General features: G+C 32.6%; 1 protein-coding gene across 3 annotated transcripts; it reads left to right on the forward strand.

Annotated features, from left to right (window-relative positions):
* Positions 1-12,146: 12,146 nt before the first annotated feature.
* LOC107951558 (aspartic proteinase oryzasin-1) lies at positions 12,147-16,224 on the forward strand. Of its 3 annotated transcripts, none has more exons than XM_041090511.1 (14): positions 12,147-12,409; positions 13,236-13,612; positions 13,706-13,766; positions 13,843-13,937; positions 14,033-14,145; positions 14,242-14,410; positions 14,519-14,558; positions 14,643-14,704; positions 14,792-14,905; positions 15,004-15,062; positions 15,171-15,324; positions 15,423-15,542; positions 15,679-15,773; positions 15,922-16,224. In XM_041090511.1, the coding sequence occupies exons 2-14, from the start codon at positions 13,250-13,252 to the stop codon at positions 16,004-16,006; spliced, it is 1,530 nt and encodes a 509-aa protein (XP_040946445.1). In that variant the 5' UTR covers positions 12,147-12,409; positions 13,236-13,249; the 3' UTR covers positions 16,007-16,224. The 3 variants fall into 3 exon arrangements, with proteins under 3 accessions (XP_040946445.1, XP_016742128.2, XP_040946447.1); XM_016886639.2 differs by having other exon boundaries at positions 12,153-12,409; positions 14,998-15,062; XM_041090513.1 differs by having other exon boundaries at positions 12,160-12,409; positions 13,399-13,612; positions 14,998-15,062.
* The last annotated feature ends 1,447 nt before the right edge of the window (positions 16,225-17,671 follow it).

The following is a 17,671-nucleotide window of genomic DNA, read 5'->3' on the forward strand; positions in this document are numbered from 1 at the left end:
AGGGTTTTCTTAAGCTGGTTTTTCATATTTTTACTGCAAATTGAGAACTCGAAGCAAGTCGAGGAAAAGAAAAAGTAGCTGATTAGTCCCTGAACTTTCACAAATTTTGCAAATCGACCCAGGTAAGTTCATATGGTTGAAGTTTAATGATTATATGTTAATTTTATGAATTATACAATGTAATATGTATGATGAAATATATTTATTGATAAATAGAGAATAAAATAACAACATGAAAATCGAATAAATGATTAAATTGAGCGGAATGTCGGATTTGAGTACTTCTGATCAGTGATAAGGGTAGCCTCAGCTACACTTATCTGATCAGTGATAAGTGACAAGCGACAAGCGACAAGTGATAAGTGGTAGCTTTAGCTACACTTATCTGATCAGTGACAAGTGATAAGTGATAAGTGGTAGTTTTAGCTACACTTATCTGATCAGTGACAAGTGATAAATGTGATCAGTGTAAGACTGTGACAGGACTATGACTTCAAAAGGTGATAAATGATCATACGCAAGACCATAGTTATACTATGGCAAAGTGAAAGTGAAGTACTCAATTTTCCGTAACCATTCCCTAATTTGGTTAAAGAATGATATGTGACAAATGGGCCCAAAAGAATTAAAGGAAATGGATAAGTGGTAGTAAGTTTATACAAGGGAACTCACCAATGGCTGTGGTTGACAAGTGAACTTAATAATTGTGTATATTGTATAAGTGTATAAATATTTGGTAAGATTTATGTTTTATGCCTATGAACTTACTAAGCTTCTATAAGCTTACATGAGTGTAATCAATGTCTCTTGTAGATTGACGTGGAAGTATACGGAGGATCGAATCAACACAGAGGATCACACTATCCAGATTATCTCCGGTAGCTTTTGTAAATTTCTTTTTGATTTATATGGCATGTATAAGGTTTGATGATTATATAAATACTAAGACTTGTTTAAGAAATATACACTAAAGTAAAGAATGATGAATATGTTAAATAGTATAATTATAATAGTAGTATAATTTGGTATCAAATTGATTGAAATGAATTGGTTGGTTGGATTGGTCTCGGTTTTAAAATTTGCAGGGAAGGTTAGATATTTATAAAGGGGTTATATTGAGCAGAAAAAAAAACTTTGGGATTTTGCAAAAAATTCGCTACGGTTTCGATTTAATTCTGGTTTGGTCTCGAAGTATGTTTTGGGCTCTGGAGGCCCATCTAAAGGACGCCATGACATGTTTTAGTAAATGAATTGTATTTAACTCGTATTAATGGAAATTTAATTCGGTAAACTCCGGTAATGCCTCCTACCCTATTCTAGCGACGAATACGGGTAAGGGGTGTTACAAGCTCTGATTTTGACTGAGATGGATGGTAAAAGCTTTCCTAATTTCGTGAATTCAGATTCGGTCAAGAGGTACTTTACCTAAATAAAAAAAAAGGAGAGGCCAAGGCGAAAACTAGCAAAAGGGTGCTTTGAGACCAAAGGGGTTTTGAGTTGAAAACTCAGGAATGGGCAATTCAAATTTTGATCAAAGATGGGGCATGTGGTAGTCTTGTCTTCTCTAAATGAATGAGAAAAGAGATACTACATCTTGGGGCATCAACAAAGTACTATTGGTCTTCTAAACGCATATCAAGTTCAAAGGGTCCTCAAGAAGTTTTGTGCAGAGAAGCTCATGCTACGATATCTGAGGCACCTATTCTCATTTTATTCATTTTGTATCTTAGAAAAATTTGATATCTTGATTACCTTATTCATTTTGAGCTTTGCTTTCAATAAAATTCCATCTTGTCTATTACGATAATCTTTTTCAAGCATTTTTCATTGAAATAATGATTAATGGACTAATAATATTCAAAAAAGGAGTTTTGCATATTGCTCTGAAATGCTTCTAAATGATACAAGGACTTGAAATGAGACTAATTAGTTTGAATTACCCAAATTCAAGGGTTAGAAACATTGGAAAAAATAGCCCAAATTGTGATTATTCTTTGGGTTTTCTGCCAAAGATACCAGCTGAAGAAAAAGGACAGAGTAATACGTCAATGATAAAACCTCGATGAACAACGAGTAATATCAAATTAAGCATTAAAAAATGACATTTTTTACATTCATGCAAACATCATTCATACACATCTAGCCAGTAGCATTTGATTCATTTTGATCATGACATTCTAATCATTCGGCATAAATTGGCCCATGAAATAAATTCAACAGGTCATGTTCTCCAAAGAATGGTGTAATAGACCAGAGAAATCAAAATCCTACACCCCTGAAGATGCAGTGGGACGGATTGAAATCACCATGGCGAATCTTGTCTCCCTAAAGTTGTAGTGGAACAGATTGAAGCCGCGAATCTTATCTCCCTGAAGTTGCAGTGGAATAGATTGAAGTTACAGATCTTATCTCCCTAAAGTTGCAGTGGAATAGATCGAAGATAGAAAATCTCATTTCCTTGAAGTTGCAGTGGAACAGATTAAAGCTATGAGTTACAAGTCCTATACCTTTGAAGTTGCAGCAGGTCGAATCAAATCCACCATGCCAAGTCTTATCTCCCTAAAGTTACAGTGGAGCTGGCTAAAGATAGCAAATCTTATCTTTCTGAAGTTGCAGTAGAGCATATTAAAGCTACAAATCCTATACCTCTGAAGTTGCAGTAGGTCGGATCAAATCTATCATGGCGAATCTTATCTCCCTGACGTTGCGGTAGAGCAGATTGAAGCCACTAATCCTATACCCGTGAAATTGTAGTGGGACGGATTAAAGTTACCTTGGCAAATCTTATCTCTCTAAAGTTGTAGTAGAGTAGATTGAAGACACAAACCTTGTCTCCTTGAAGTTGCAGTGGAATAGGTTGAAGTTACAAGTCTTATGAAGTTGCAGTGGAGTAGATCAAAGCAATAATTCCTATACCCCTGAAGATGCAGAAGGATGAAATGAGGCTATTTGAAGAACTGAAGAAGTCAAGATTAGGCAAGACTAGACAAAATTGGCTCTTTTAAGGTCTTTGCTCCATTCTCGTTACACGATAATGAGCAAAGAGGGGCAGCTGTAATAGCCAATTTTGGCCTAAAATTCCAAACCAATAAAACAAAAAATAAACCCACTAAATAAATAATAAAAGTCTAAATTTGCAGTCCATTTTTACAAATATCAAGGCCCAATTCACTAAACCAAACCCCAAACCCAAATAACCCAAACAAGTAAAACCCAACAAGCCCAAACCAAACTTAGCCCACTAGCTATCAACATTTTTAGAAAACAAAAAAAAACCCTAGCCACCAAGCCTTCAGCTGCCGCATGCTAGGCCAACCATTGGCCACATCGCGCAGAACCTTCCCCGCACGCCATCACCAGCCTCCCATTCCTCTAACACCTGCAGAGCGCAGAAGAAGTAATGGCAAAACGACAAAAAAATGGATGTAAAAGGTTGTAATTTGGCTTTAAAAGCCAGAGGATCCCCTTTATAGTTTTTTTACACACAACGAGTAATTAAAAACGCAGAACAGATATTGAAAAAGGTTTATCCTAATTTTCTTTTCTTTGTTTTCTGTTCGTTTTTAGCTTCTTTTTATTTTTTTATTACAAATCTATTTTAAATAAAGGTGGGCATAAAATAAATAAAGGGAAAGAGAGGAGGAGATCTCACCGGATTCACATGTGGTCACGTCATTGGAGACCCCTTCCCTATCGTTGAGATCGGGTCTAAGAGGGAGCGAGAGACCCCCTTTTCTTTCGCATTTTCTGGGTTAAAAATGTTTTATCCTCAATCCCGTCTAAAAAAGGGCTGAAAGAGCCCGATATTATGCAATTTCGGCCACCGCTCATGGCAGAGATGCAGTTAGACGGCGGCGATGATGGGTATAAAACCCTAGCAGAGAAGAGGAAAATAGGAGGGGGCCTGCTTTCTATTTTTTAAAAAATAAAAGGAGAGAAATGAGCATTTTTTTAAAAAAATTGGCTTTAATAGCCCAGCAAAACGTCACCATGTTACAACCCCCTATGCCTCAAAACGACGTCGTTTAGGGGGAAAAACCGCGCGACCTGACCCGCACCAACGGAGGATCCGCGCATTTTGACCTAATGGTCTATTTGCGCGTTGGATCATTTCGCTTTTATAGTGCATTTCAATGTGGTCCCGTGTTACCTTTTTATTTTGATTTTTGCCTCAGAATTTTGCCTCTGTTTCAATTTGGTCCTCGGGTCATTTGAAGAAGCAAACCCTTAAAACGTTGCGCATAAGGGGGTTGGGATTATTTTTCCATTCAATCCCTCAATGTTTCGGCGTGTTTCAAATCGGTCCACTGCTTTATTTTTTGTCTGAATTTTCCCTTTAATTTTATTTAGATTTTGATTTAGTCCTTTTTAAATACTTGTATTTATTTTATTTGAATTTGGACCCTAAAATTTTATTTTATTTGCAATCTAACCCTCTTTCATGTAAATTTTGATTCTTTGATCCTTTATTATTACTATTTATTTTAAACTATTTTATTTATCTTAAATTTCATATATTAAACTGTTTTAGATTGTTTTAGATGTATTATTCTAAATTATTTCATACACTATATACTTTAATTTGCTTTGTATATATTTCTAAACTTGTTTCTATGTACAATACAAGGAATTCCAATAAAAATTAAAGGGAAACTCTTTCTTGAGAGTACAAAGTGTCGTGTCCTAACTCACGGGATGTGACGTTTTATTACTTCGAGACAAGAGAGTCTTTAACACTTTTTTTTCAGCCTAATTCAAGCATTTTTTAAAATCGACGTTAATAAAAAGGATCGTATTTTAAATCCGTTCCCGATTTTTAACTTTTGACATCAAGACACTAACTAATAAATTCGGTACCAATTTTTGGGCTTGACAAGGGTGCTAATCATTCCTCTCACGTAACCGACTCCCGAACCCGTTCTCTCTAGTTTCGTAGACCAAAAACATCGTTTTAGTAAACTAAAATGTTTTATTAAAGCAAAGGTGATCCGATCACACCTAATAAAGATCGATGGCGACTCTAATTTTAATCTTTTCTTTCAAACAAAGTCGTTTTGCAACATCAAGGAATTGTGGCCTAACTTATGGGGTTTCAATTTTCTCGTTGATTCTAAATAGCCAAATATCCTTTTGAGTTTTAAAATACACGAAATTCCAATAAAAATTAAAGGCAAACTCTTTCTCGAGAGTACAAAGTGTCGTGTCCTAACTCACCGGATGTGACGTTTTATTACTTCGAGACGAGAGTCTTTAACACTTTTTTCGGACTAATTCAAGCGTTTTTTTAAAATCGACGTTAATAAAAAGGATCATATTTTAAATCCGTTCCCGATTTTCAACTTTCGACATCAAGACACTAACTAATCAATTCATATTTTAAAGTTTTCCTTTCTTTGTTCCATTACTCTTCTCTGAATCTTCTCTCGTTTTCTCTATTATGTTATCACGCTCATCAAAACAAAATCAAGTAGAAAAAAAGAAAGAAAGAGGGCAACAACTTGCAATCCAAAATACCATAAAAGAAAGTTGAATGTTAGTATTCCCTTCCTACTCAATAGTCTAACTAGTACCTTTTTATTTCTTTGTCTCGTTCCTCTTCTTTGACTCTACTCTTGTTTTCTCTATTATGTTTATCATGCTCATCAAAACAAAATCAAGTAAAAAAAAGAGAACGAGAACTTTCAATCCAAAATACTGTAAAAGGAAAGTTGAATGTTAGTATTCCTTTCCTAGTCAATAGTCTAATTGGTAAGTTTTTCTTTCTTTGTTTAGTTCCTCTTCTTCAACTCTACTATTGTTTGTTCCGTTCCTCTTCTCTGACTCTACTTTTGTTTTCTCTATTATGTTTATCATGCTCATCTAAACAAAATCAAGTAAAAAAAAAAAGGATGACAACTTACAATCCAAAATACCATAGAAGAAAAGTTGAATGTTAGTATTCCTTTCCTAGTTAATAGTCTAATTGGTAAGTTTTTCTTTCTTTGTCTCGTTCCTCTTCTCCGACTCTACTCTCGTTTTCTCTATTATATTTTTTGCCTTTTCCTCCTCTTTTCGAAAATAGAAAACTACTAATACTAATACTCTTCTTACCCACGTCTGATGCTATAGGTTTTAATCCTAAAAACTAACTTATAAACTCTTTTCTGAATGGAGTTCTAGCACAATACCAAATGTGCCCGAAGAAGAAAAGCAAGGCAAACAAAGCATGCCTAAAAATAAACCAACCCCTTGGACTGGTATGAAAAACACTATTGGATTTCAAAGTAGCATGAACTAATTCAAAAATTTCACGTAATTGAGCACACCTAGTATATTTTTTCATAGTAGTAGGACCACTGTAACTCACTTCATTGAGTTTGCCTCCATAGAACTTAATAGTTACACCTATTTGTTTGACAATATACTTTGATTCTATCCTTCTAAAGGGACATCCGCTAAAACAATTTCGCCTCTGTCTACCAAAAGCAAGGTAAAAATAAAATTAAACAAAGTAAAAATATTATGGAGACAATTATATTGAATTGCATTTTGCTTCTTTACTAAAAAAAGAACATATTAAACCATATACATTAAATCAAAAAGTAAATTAATACATCTCAAATTTTTTTTAAAAAAAATTTTAAACGTTGAGTCATTTTCCTACATGTGAGCATATAAATTAAATTTAAAATCAATATGCTAATTTTATGCCAAATATTTTGTTTATCCCAAATCAGTATTTAACAATGTGTTTATCGCCTTTTACTACACTTAATGGAATCTAAAAACAGACATGCATTCTTACAATTTTTTGACACTAATTAAATCATAAAACGAATCCTTTACGTTGCATCTTTGTCCATCTTCTTCAATATGTAAACAAATCATTTTTGTTCATACATAAATATTTGTTACGTACTTTTTTTAATTGACCAATATTATATATTAAAATTATTTTTTTATGGCGATGCATGTATTTAATATATATTAATTAAGTTATATGTAATTTAATTATTTTTTTATTTTTAAAAATTTTGTATTGTTTCACTAAATATATGTTTACGAAATTAAAACATAATAATATATAATTTTTTTTTAAAATGGTAATTGAATGTCATTTATTCTATATATTTTTGGTATATTATTCAATACAAAGAGTACCCGAATATATATATATAATAATAATAATATCTAACTAAAATATATTATGCACATATTTATACACATATATGTATTAATATAAAATAATACTTGAAAATATATTGTGAATAAATTCTGTGTATTTAATTATTTATTAAAATAGTAAAATGATTAAATCTTTGCATATTTATCGAGTCTTATCTATTGGAATCAAAGATAGAATATATGTAATTTTATTATAATATGCTAATAAATATATAGTATTATTATAAATATATATTGTAATAATATGATTTTATTAAAATAAATAAATTCAATGGATAATTAAAAAATAAATAAATTAAATGTAAAATTGGAGAAATCGTCACTTGTCGCAAATGTAGTGTATGTAATTTGTTATATTAAATTATACTAGTTTTCGTATTTAGCAATGTACAAGTTTGCTTGCGCGTATCAGTTAAAATGTATTTAAATTATTTTATAATTTTGCTTAAATTTAATTTTATGATTAATATTTAAATTAATATAAATGCATGATATGTACAAATTTTTAGATTAAATATAGATGAAATTTTTTATGAAACCCATTAATTTGTTATTTATGAAATCTATTTATAATAAATTTTAAAATCGAATTGCTATACTAGTGCAAATAAGAAAACATAGTAACGGATTACAACTAAGGCCAAGAGTGAAGTATCATATACCTAGCAGCTATTAATGCCAAATGAACGGGAGTCATATGACTAATGCCAAATGAAAGTATAAATTTTATATTATTATATTTTTAGTGTGTTAAAGTTAACTATTTGAAACTGTCAAAATAATATTACAGACACTTTAAAAATTATTTTCTCCTAAGTTACGTCATCGAAATGGATGCCACACGTATTATTTGAAAAATCTTGAAAATAATTTTTATTGGGTACCAAAAATTTCGCTGAACCTCACGAAAAAGTCACCAAAATTTGACCCAAATAAATATATGGATTTTACGAAAAATAGATTAAAAACACAAATGTTGGAAAAATCTAAACCAAAACTCACCTTAATTGCTGAAACTCTATCGATTTGCCCTTCCTTTGCATTTCTTCCTCTTCTCTAGGATTAGCTTCTCCCAAATTGTCAAAACCATCGTCTAACATAAAATACCGTAAGTGATTCTTTTTTTTTCTTCTATTCTATTCTTTTATAAAAACTATTAGAACAATTTAAAATAATACCGATTTAAGAAAATGGTAGGTATTACAGTTGTGATCTTGTATCCTTAAGAGTAGCAGTTTGAGGAACAATAATGTATAGTGGAGTTTGGGACTGCATTCCATTTGTATTATTACCCACAACAATCATACCGTAGTGTAATGGACCGAAATTTTTTGTCTCGCGATCCGTGCAGTTTTAGGCGAACCGTTCGTTCTAAACTCGCCTAAGTCAGCCTAATCACCACAAATGATGATTCCTTTATAATTCCTTCAAGGTACCAATTTGTATAGTGAAAGTAATTGTGCCAAAAGAAGCTATAAAAGAACAACAGAAAGCCACAGAAAGAATGCACGAGAGGTGTTTGAGTAAATGCTCTCTAAGAATTCTATTACTCTTAAGAATTCAATATACAATGGATGATTTACAAGTGATGGAAAGACTCTCTATTTATAGTTGAGCTCCCCCAAAACCTACGGTCCGAATTAAGTTACATCGACGGACGAGATTAACCTATCCCTTAAATCATGGAATTTACAAGATACATAATATCAAATTTAATCTAATCTTTGCAAGATATGATTTCTATCAATCTTCTAAGATTAGTTCCTATATTTAACAAAGTAGTTTATGTTGCCATATCTTCATCATTGGGCCATCCAAGTTTCAATTTGACAGGTTTTTCTAACAATTCTTGAATCGGGCCAGTTCTTATGAACTAAATGATCTCCATCTAATCGATAGACCTCCATATAATGTATTTTATGCCACGGTCACAGGCTTTACACTTTGGCCCGCGACAAAAGTACCGAGTTTACTTATTAACATGCTTACCGATGAAGAATTTCTATCATATGAATTCCTAGGAAGGGGGGAAACAACACTTGTCAGCTATGGATCACAATTAGGATGCGGAAATTGAGATTTGTCTTGCTTTAAAGCATTCAAAATGCTTCAGACCAATGCTGCGTACACAATAACAATGATGTCTACTTTAATTTCTCCACGTTAGAATGCCTTTATCCAAGGTTGTAATATAATGGATAATATTCTTCTGGGTGCTGACATTAACATATTATTCGCCAAAAAGTATTTTAGGGGGGCTTTAAAATTGATAATGTGCAAAGTAAAGATGGAAACAAATGGAGACAATTGATCGCTAATGGTAGTCCAACAACTCCTCTAAAGCGGAATAGGACAAGATGACTTCTTCCTAATATGCCAAAATGTGCTCTCATGATCAAATATTGCAAGGTGTGAGAATTGCAAAACAAAGTGTAACTATCTCGCGTTTTTTCTTTGTAGATGATAACTATCTATTTTTTTAGTGTTACTATCCTGTCCCGTCGTGCTAATATGCATATAGTAGCCCTTTATGGACATATGTCAAACTTAGCGATTAATTATAAAAAAATTAGAATTATTTTTCTAGTAATTATATATATATTTATAAAATAACAGTTTTTTATATTATTATTTTGAAATTAAAAATATAAAATATAAAAAATCTATTTTTTTAAAATATAAAAAATTATAAATATATATGAAAATTAGGGTAAATTAATAAAATAGTCACTTTTATTTACCTCAAGTTACATTTTAGTCACTTACGTTAACATGTTGTAACATTTTGGTCACTGAGCCATTAATTGTCATTAACGGTGTAACAGTAAGCTAACATAGTACGTTAAATTATCATTTCAAACAAAAATTTTAAGTTAAATTATACAAGTGGTCCCCATATTTTCTCATTTTGAGTAATTTAATTTTTTTCTTTTATGTTATTTTAATTTTCTTTTTTATTTTTCTTTATTTTTCATTCTCTTCTACTTCTTCATTGTTTTTCTCCATTCTCCATCACTTTTAACATAGTTTTTCTATGTTTTCCATTTGTTAAAACTAAAAGGGAAGAAGAAAAAGAAAATAAAAAAAAGAAAAAAATTAAATTATTCAAAAAAAAATAAAAGTAGGGTAAACTATAGCCATGGTCACTTTTGTTTACCTAGGGTTACATTTTAGTCACTTATGTTTGAAATATCACGTTTTTAGTCACTTACGTTATCATGTTGTAACATTTTAGTCACAAAGCTGTTAATTGTCATTAATGGTGTAACGGTAAGCTGATGTGACATGTTAAATCATCATTTCAAATAAAAATTTTAGGTTAAATTATACAATTGGTCCCCCATATTTTTTTGTTTTGAGCAATTTAATTTTTTCTTTTATATTCTTTTTAACTTTCCTTTTTTTTCATTCTCTTTTGTTCTCCCTCTGTTTTCCTACCTTCTCCATTTCTTTTAACATATCAAGAAGTCAAATTGGCGGTGAAGAAACTATAATTTAACATATTAGATATGGAAAAGGGAGAAAAACAGAGGGAGAAACAAAAAAGAATAGAAAATAAAGAAAAAAAGTTAAAAGAAAATAAAAGAAAAAAATTAAATTGATCAAAATGAAAAAAGTATGGGGACTAATTGTATAATTTAACATAAAATTTTTATTTGAAATGATGATTTAACGTGTCATGTCAGTTTACCGTTACACTATTAATGGTAGTTAACGACTCAGTGACTAAAATATTACAACACGTTAACGAAAGTAACTAAAACGTAATATTTCAAATATAAATGACTAAAATGTGACATATGATAAATAAAAGTGACTACTTTAATAGTTTAAAATGAAGATGGAGAAATGAAAGTGTAAGGAATTTATTTTACCCACGTTAATTCCGGATGGGTTTTAAATAATTTTATAATTTTTACTTGTTACTATTTATATATATTATTTTGTCATGATTTTTAAATTCCTTGAGGTTTTATAAAATATTGATTTATTAATATTTGGTTTTACATATTTTAATATTTGTACAATAATTTTTTATAAAATATAAAATTATTAAAAAAATAGGTTCAAAAGTTTTTATTCATATCTCTTTATTTTATTATCTTAATTAATTTAAACTCTATTTTTTTTAATACTACTATACACAAGTCGTGGGCACAACTGTGGCTGCAACAACGAATCTGGTCACAGAAAAAGACAAAATTAGATAACCAATTTCTGTGGATTCGGTCCTACTACTCTATATTTAATTTATTGTTATATTTGTTGTAAAAAATTATATTTGATGGTTTCGATGGCCATCAGTTGTGGAAGTAAAATAAATGTTGTAATTTTCTAATAAATTTATATGTCTTGAAAAGAAGTTTAAATTTGATATATATTAGTAAATTGGGCCTAAAACAGAAGTTAGGGTTGGGTTAAAATGGAAATTGACTTTCTGAACTTGGCAAGTTTTAATAATATTAGGGCCTTCGCGTAGGCCTGCCTTGATTTAAAATTTTGTGTTTGAACTCTTGGGTTTGTGGGTTTTGACCTTTAATTGGTTCTTGAAAAAACGAATTAAATTGGACCCAAACAAATTTAAAATACAAAATGAGTTAATTAAAACAAAGCGAGTTTCAAATTTTAGGAATATTCATTTAATTTTATGTTTAATAATTGCGGAATTTCATACTAAAATGGTTTGGACAAAATTGGATCGTATAAAAAAATACTAAAAATTTATTTTTAATTAATTTGAATTGAATTACTGATAAAATGTTTTTATAAAATAATCTAATTATCATGTAATTATTTATTTATAGTATTAAATTTGGATTCAGATTTGGCTCACTCTAAGAATAAATCCTTATCTGTTTCCTATTGGCTTATTTAGCCTAGTCTCTATACAGGTTAGAATAAGTATCTTCTGAGTTTCCACCAAGTATTGAATCAAAAAGCAGCACTGGGACATACATACGTACATGCATGCACCACAAGAAATTTTGTGGAGAGTTCCAAAATTCCAAGACGGAATTATCTAGGCTAGAAACTTCTCTCTTTGTTCCTATTCGTTCCCTGCACTGAACATTCATCATTGGTGATGAAAGAGAGTTGGTTTGTTCTTTAGTCATTACACTTACAGAAGAAGCTCTTTATTTATCTACTGTCAGTCTTTTTCTTTGCTTTTGTTACACACTTGATTGGAGCTCTTTTTCCTTCTTTGCTGATCCCTTCTTCCTCCTGAAGCTTTTCTTAGTCTCAGGTATCATCTCTCCATTCACTACAAACCTTGCTATCAGTATATTTATTTATAGGCTAATTGGTACTCTATATTCAATAGAAATGAAAATCCCTTCCTTTGTATGCTTTTCCAATAAACAAAGTAAGAGTCACACGAATCATAACATTCTTCTCTTAATAACTATGTATTCTTTAGTTTGGTTTCTGGGGCATGTTCATGTTTAAAGTGACAACTTGTAACCTCGGGGAAACCTTATTGTAACAAATGATTGATTTTGGCTCATTCATCGCTTCATCAAATTGCTTATCAAACAATTTACATGCTTTTATAACCCCCAAAACCGGTCTAATTATAGTTTTAGTCCCTATACTGTGCTGAAATTTGAAATTTTATCTTTTTAGTTTAATTTGACATAATTAGGTACTCTACTTTTATAATGTTAGTAACTGTTAATTGATATCATTAAAGGTGACGACGTGGAGTTTTTTTTTGTTTGTTTGTTTTTGGGCTACCTACTACCAACATTATAAAGGTAAAGAGATCAGATGATGTTAATGGCAAGAGTTAATAGTGTTATATGTCAATTTGGAACTACTACTAAGATTACAAAAAGTAGAGATTCAAATTATGCCAAAGTAGAAGGATTAGATCTCAAATTTTAGTATAGTAGAGGGACTAAAAATCAAAATTAGACGTTAGCATTCCTCACACCAGTCATGGCATCCTTGTCCATGACTTTTCAATCTTCTTCCTGGGGATGTGAACTGTAATAGCTTTCATGAAATATGTGATGAATATGCTATTTATTAGTGATAGTAAAGTCATTTTTCTTACTCATTGGACACAGTATACCTTGGAAAAATGGGGGATAAATTTGTTTTATTGGTAATGTGCCTATTGACTTCTACATTCTCCATGAGTGTGGCTATTACTTCCTCCTCAAATGGTGTGGTGAGACTTGGTCTGAAGAAACAAAGCTTAGGCTTTAACAGTTTATATGCTGCTACTAGAATTAAAGGGAGGTACAGTACATATGCTAAGGGAGCAGTAACTACAACTCAAGACTCAGATGATTCAGAAATGAATATAATTTCCTTGAAGAATTATCTGGATGTTCAGTATTTTGGAGAAATTGGAATTGGTTCACCACCACAGAATTTCACTGTCATCTTTGATACTGGCAGCTCCAACCTGTGGATTCCATCTTCACATTGTCATTTCTCTGTCAGTCAATTCTCTTTGTTAAATGATAAATAAATACAACTTGAAAAGGCAATTTTCCATTTCTAAGCAAATCAAGTTCTTTTCTCCATGCAGGTTGCTTGCTTTTTCCACTCCAGATACAACTCTAGCAACTCCAGTACATATACAGAGATTGGTAATTTTGTGGAGAATATTGAAAGCCCATTTTTAGTTTTAAACCAAGAGCTGATTTCTTATTGGTTTTGGTCCAGGGAAACCTTGCAAAATTAATTATGGTTCTGGAATGATTTTGGGGTTTTTCAGTGAAGATAATATAAAAGTTGGAGACCTTGTTGTCAAAAATCAAGTGGGGTGCCTTGTTTTTTCTCTAGTTTTATCATGCACTAATGTGGTTTTATTTACTTTTATCTCATTCTGCTTGTTAGTCCTATCATCTTTCAGGTATTTACAGAAGCCACAAGAGAAGGAAGTGTTGTTCTCTCTTTGGCAAGTTTCGATGGGATACTTGGACTTGGTTTCCAGGACGTTTCTGTGGGGAATGTAGCACCACTTTGGTATATGCCTATTGGCTTGACAACATAATCCAGTATAACATTCTTTTATTCATCTCCATTCACCATAAATAAATGTTTTGAATGCTTTTGATGCAGGCACAGTATGATGCAACAAAGCCTTGTTGCTCAAAAGGTCTTCTCTTTCTGGTTCAACAAAGATCCAATGGCCAGTGAGGGCGGTGAGCTTGTCTTCGGTGGTGTTGATCCAAAGCACTTCAAGGGACAGCATACTTATGTTCCAGTCACTCAGAAAGGTTATTGGCAGGTACACTTCCTCTCTTTATTTATTTATAAATGTATTTCTATGTCATCTCTCTAGAAAATTTTCTGAAATATTTTTTTTTCCTTTTTTATTTATGTTTTCCTCATCTAGATTGACTTGGAAGATTTTTTAGTCGCAGACCAATCCACAGGTAATCTACTGTATACTTTTGTCTAGGACCTTCCCTGTGACTGTCTAGTAATTAATAATATTGGAATCCAAATTAATTTTACAGGATGTTGCATCAACTGCACTGCAATAGTGGATTCAGGCACAGCTTTCATTGCTGGTCCCTTTGTACGTGCAGCTATCTTTATCGGAAAATTCTAATAAGCATGGTTTCTTGTTTTACAAGTTTTCTTAACAAGATCACCATACTTTTAGGATGCTGTGAAAAAAATCAACGATGCTATCGAAGCAAAAGGATTTGTGAGCATGGAATGCAAAAAAGCAGTTTCTCAGTATGGAGATCTTATATGGCAGCTCCTGTTATCTGGGGTTTGTTTGTCTCTAATTTTCTTATTAATGTATATATAATATTCATTCATGACTATAGGATGTCAATGTGCCTTTGATGTCTTGCTTTACAGCTACAGCCTGACAAACTATGCTCCAGTATTGGTTTATGCTCCTTCAATGGGACTCAGCATCTAAGGTCAGTTTATTTCTTTCATTGATCTATACATGCTTTCGAGATTAATATATATCATATCAGTCTCCTATTACTAAACTCAACACTAAGATATACAACTAATCTGCACAGTGATAGTATCAAAATGGTGGTAGAACAAAAGGGAGAGACACACAATGTTGGGCAGGACCTTGTATGTGCCGCTTGCGAGTTGACTGTAGCGTGGATGAGGACTGAAATGATGCAAAAGAAAACACGAGGAAAAGTAATTGAATATGTTAACAAGGTCCTTTCCCTAATCCCTATGCTCCCCCCTCCCCCAATTAGTACTTACAGAAATTTCTGCTTCAGACTAACAAAATATTAATTGATTCTCTACTGAAGTTGTGTGATACCCTACCAAATCCAACAACACAACTAGCTGTAGATTGTACCAAAATACCAAGCATGCCTACTGTTTCATTTGTCATTGGGAATAAATCCTTCCACCTCACCCCGGGCCAGGTATGGTACCATATGTTTTTTATTTATCAGCATGACCGATATGAATGAACAATGCCTATTTTCATAATTTTGTGAAGTTGATGTGAAATGGAACATCGTCTGCTTCTTACTGTCTTAATTTTTATCAACGAATCAGTACATCCTCAAAGTGGAACAAGATATGGCTACCTTCTGTATCAGTGGTTTTATTCCATTGGATGTTCCTGTTTCTCCTCCCCAGGGTCCTCTCTGGTAACTTCTCATGCCTTGTTTCTATATATAGTAGCTCTCTGGCCATCAACATTATATTATTCAAGTCATAAATGCTTTGACATATTTGTTTTAGTGTTTAACCTTTTTTCCCTTCATTCATGCAATTGCATCTTTTTTGCATGTGTAGGATTCTTGGGGAGATCTTCATGGAAGCATATCATACGGTGTTCGATTTTGGTAATCTACGAGTTGGATTTGCAGAAGCTGCTTAGGGTCTGTTCAAGGAAATAAAGCAAATGCTATTTGCAAAGAGGGATGATTGCTTTGCTTGGCGGCATTGTATGGCTGGATGATGTTTTGTTATACTTGTACTCAAGTTGTTAGGCTATAGTATTTTATCCCACATATCCCAATTGAAGGGAAAGGATTTCAAAGACCTATTTTGTCAACTTTATTTCCATATAGGTACCAGGACTAGCTTTGCATTCAAGTTCCAATCACATGCAGTCCATTTCTATCATGGAGGCAATTTTCAGTAAACCAAACATTTTACATCTCATTTGATCTAATGTGATCCAAAAATGACACCATGACCAGAATGGCTATTGCATTTATACAGTGTCCATAGTTAAACATAACAAAGTATTTAGCCAGAAGTAACAAACAACCAGTGTCAAGCTCTCGAGGCTAATCAAGACAACACATTGCAAGAAATGGAATTATGAAGCCACCATTCCTCACAGTTTCTCTTGGTCAGTTCCTTGATTAGTTGCAGGACCTGCATGGTACTGGATCTTCCAGTACAACAGATTCTCCTAATCCTTTCTTGCTAGATGTGATATATGGAGGCTGCCCATGTTATTGCCTTTGAGCTTGAATTCAGCCCTTTTTTATCATTCAGCTACCTTTCTCTGCAGTCCACAGAGATGTAATATTTGCTGCCACTCTTATGAATATCTGCAACGAAAGAAGAGATGGTTCCTTGTTTCCATCTCCTGCTTGCACAGGCAACAATTCTGTTCAACAGATATTCCCTGGTTGGTACACTAGTCCTTAGCAGGCAACTTAATAGCCATCCAAGCAATGATCTAACTAGCCCTAGACCGGGGGACAATTATTATACCCATAACTAAGTAGGCTAAGGCTCAGAGCAAGATCAGGTCCAAGAGAGCCTGAATAATCAAGAAAGCCAGTTGTCACACTATAAAGAAAACTCCTGGCCTGACAAGGAGGTTCTCCACTACTTGTCACGCAGCATCACCGTGAAGATAGCTACCACAGTTGGCTTGTCAGGCAGGCAGACCGTACTCATCATGAGTACAAACTCCGATGACCCCATAGCATTGCTGACTTAAGTATCAGAACATGTCCCACAGAACAAACTCCCAAGAGCTCCATCAACTAAGTGATTGTTCAATATAGACTGCATGCCACTCCAAACTTTTTGGAATTTTAGCTTTATTAGAAAAAATCACTAAAAAGTTGCGACAGACCTAGAAGTTGCTCTATGTTGTTGTGTTGGTGGTCAGTCAAATTAACTCTTATTTGGATTTGTATAAACACTGATTTAAGTTCCTATAAATTATAAGTTAATGCAATAATAATATTATGGGTAAACTACACCTAAGGTCATTAAATTATTCATAAGTTTATGTTTTAGCCACTCAACTTCAAAAAGTTATAAAATATCATTGAATTGAACTATTTGAAAGTTTTCATTTAAATCAGTAGGCTGTTAAAATCGCTAATGTATGGCATTCTCTGTTTGCACTGTCTGTACCAATCGAAAGCTCTACTTTTTTTTTTTACAGTTCATTCTTTTCACGAAAAACTTTGAATGTCACGAATCTGCGAACCAAAATCCAAACGACTTTTTTCTATGATCTCTGACACTGATTGTCAAATCAATTTGGATCCAAGCTATACTCTTCTACTTG

The sequence above is a fragment of the Gossypium hirsutum genome, chromosome A02 (assembly GCF_007990345.1).
Source record: "Gossypium hirsutum isolate 1008001.06 chromosome A02, Gossypium_hirsutum_v2.1, whole genome shotgun sequence".
NCBI classification, from domain to species: domain Eukaryota; kingdom Viridiplantae; phylum Streptophyta; class Magnoliopsida; order Malvales; family Malvaceae; genus Gossypium; species Gossypium hirsutum.

What these genes read in the sequence shown, in the direction of transcription:
- LOC107951558 (XM_016886639.2), top strand. Translation starts at nt 13,250, where the DNA reads ATGGGGGATAAATTTGTTTTATTGGTAATGTGCCTATTGACTTCTACA. An exon ending in CTTCACATTGTCATTTCTCT is followed by an intron (nt 13,613 to 13,705) that starts GTCAGTCAATTC and finishes TTCTCCATGCAG; the next exon opens with GTTGCTTGCTTTTTCCACTC. An exon ending in GGGAATGTAGCACCACTTTG is followed by an intron (nt 14,146 to 14,241) that starts GTATATGCCTAT and finishes CTTTTGATGCAG; the next exon opens with GCACAGTATGATGCAACAAA.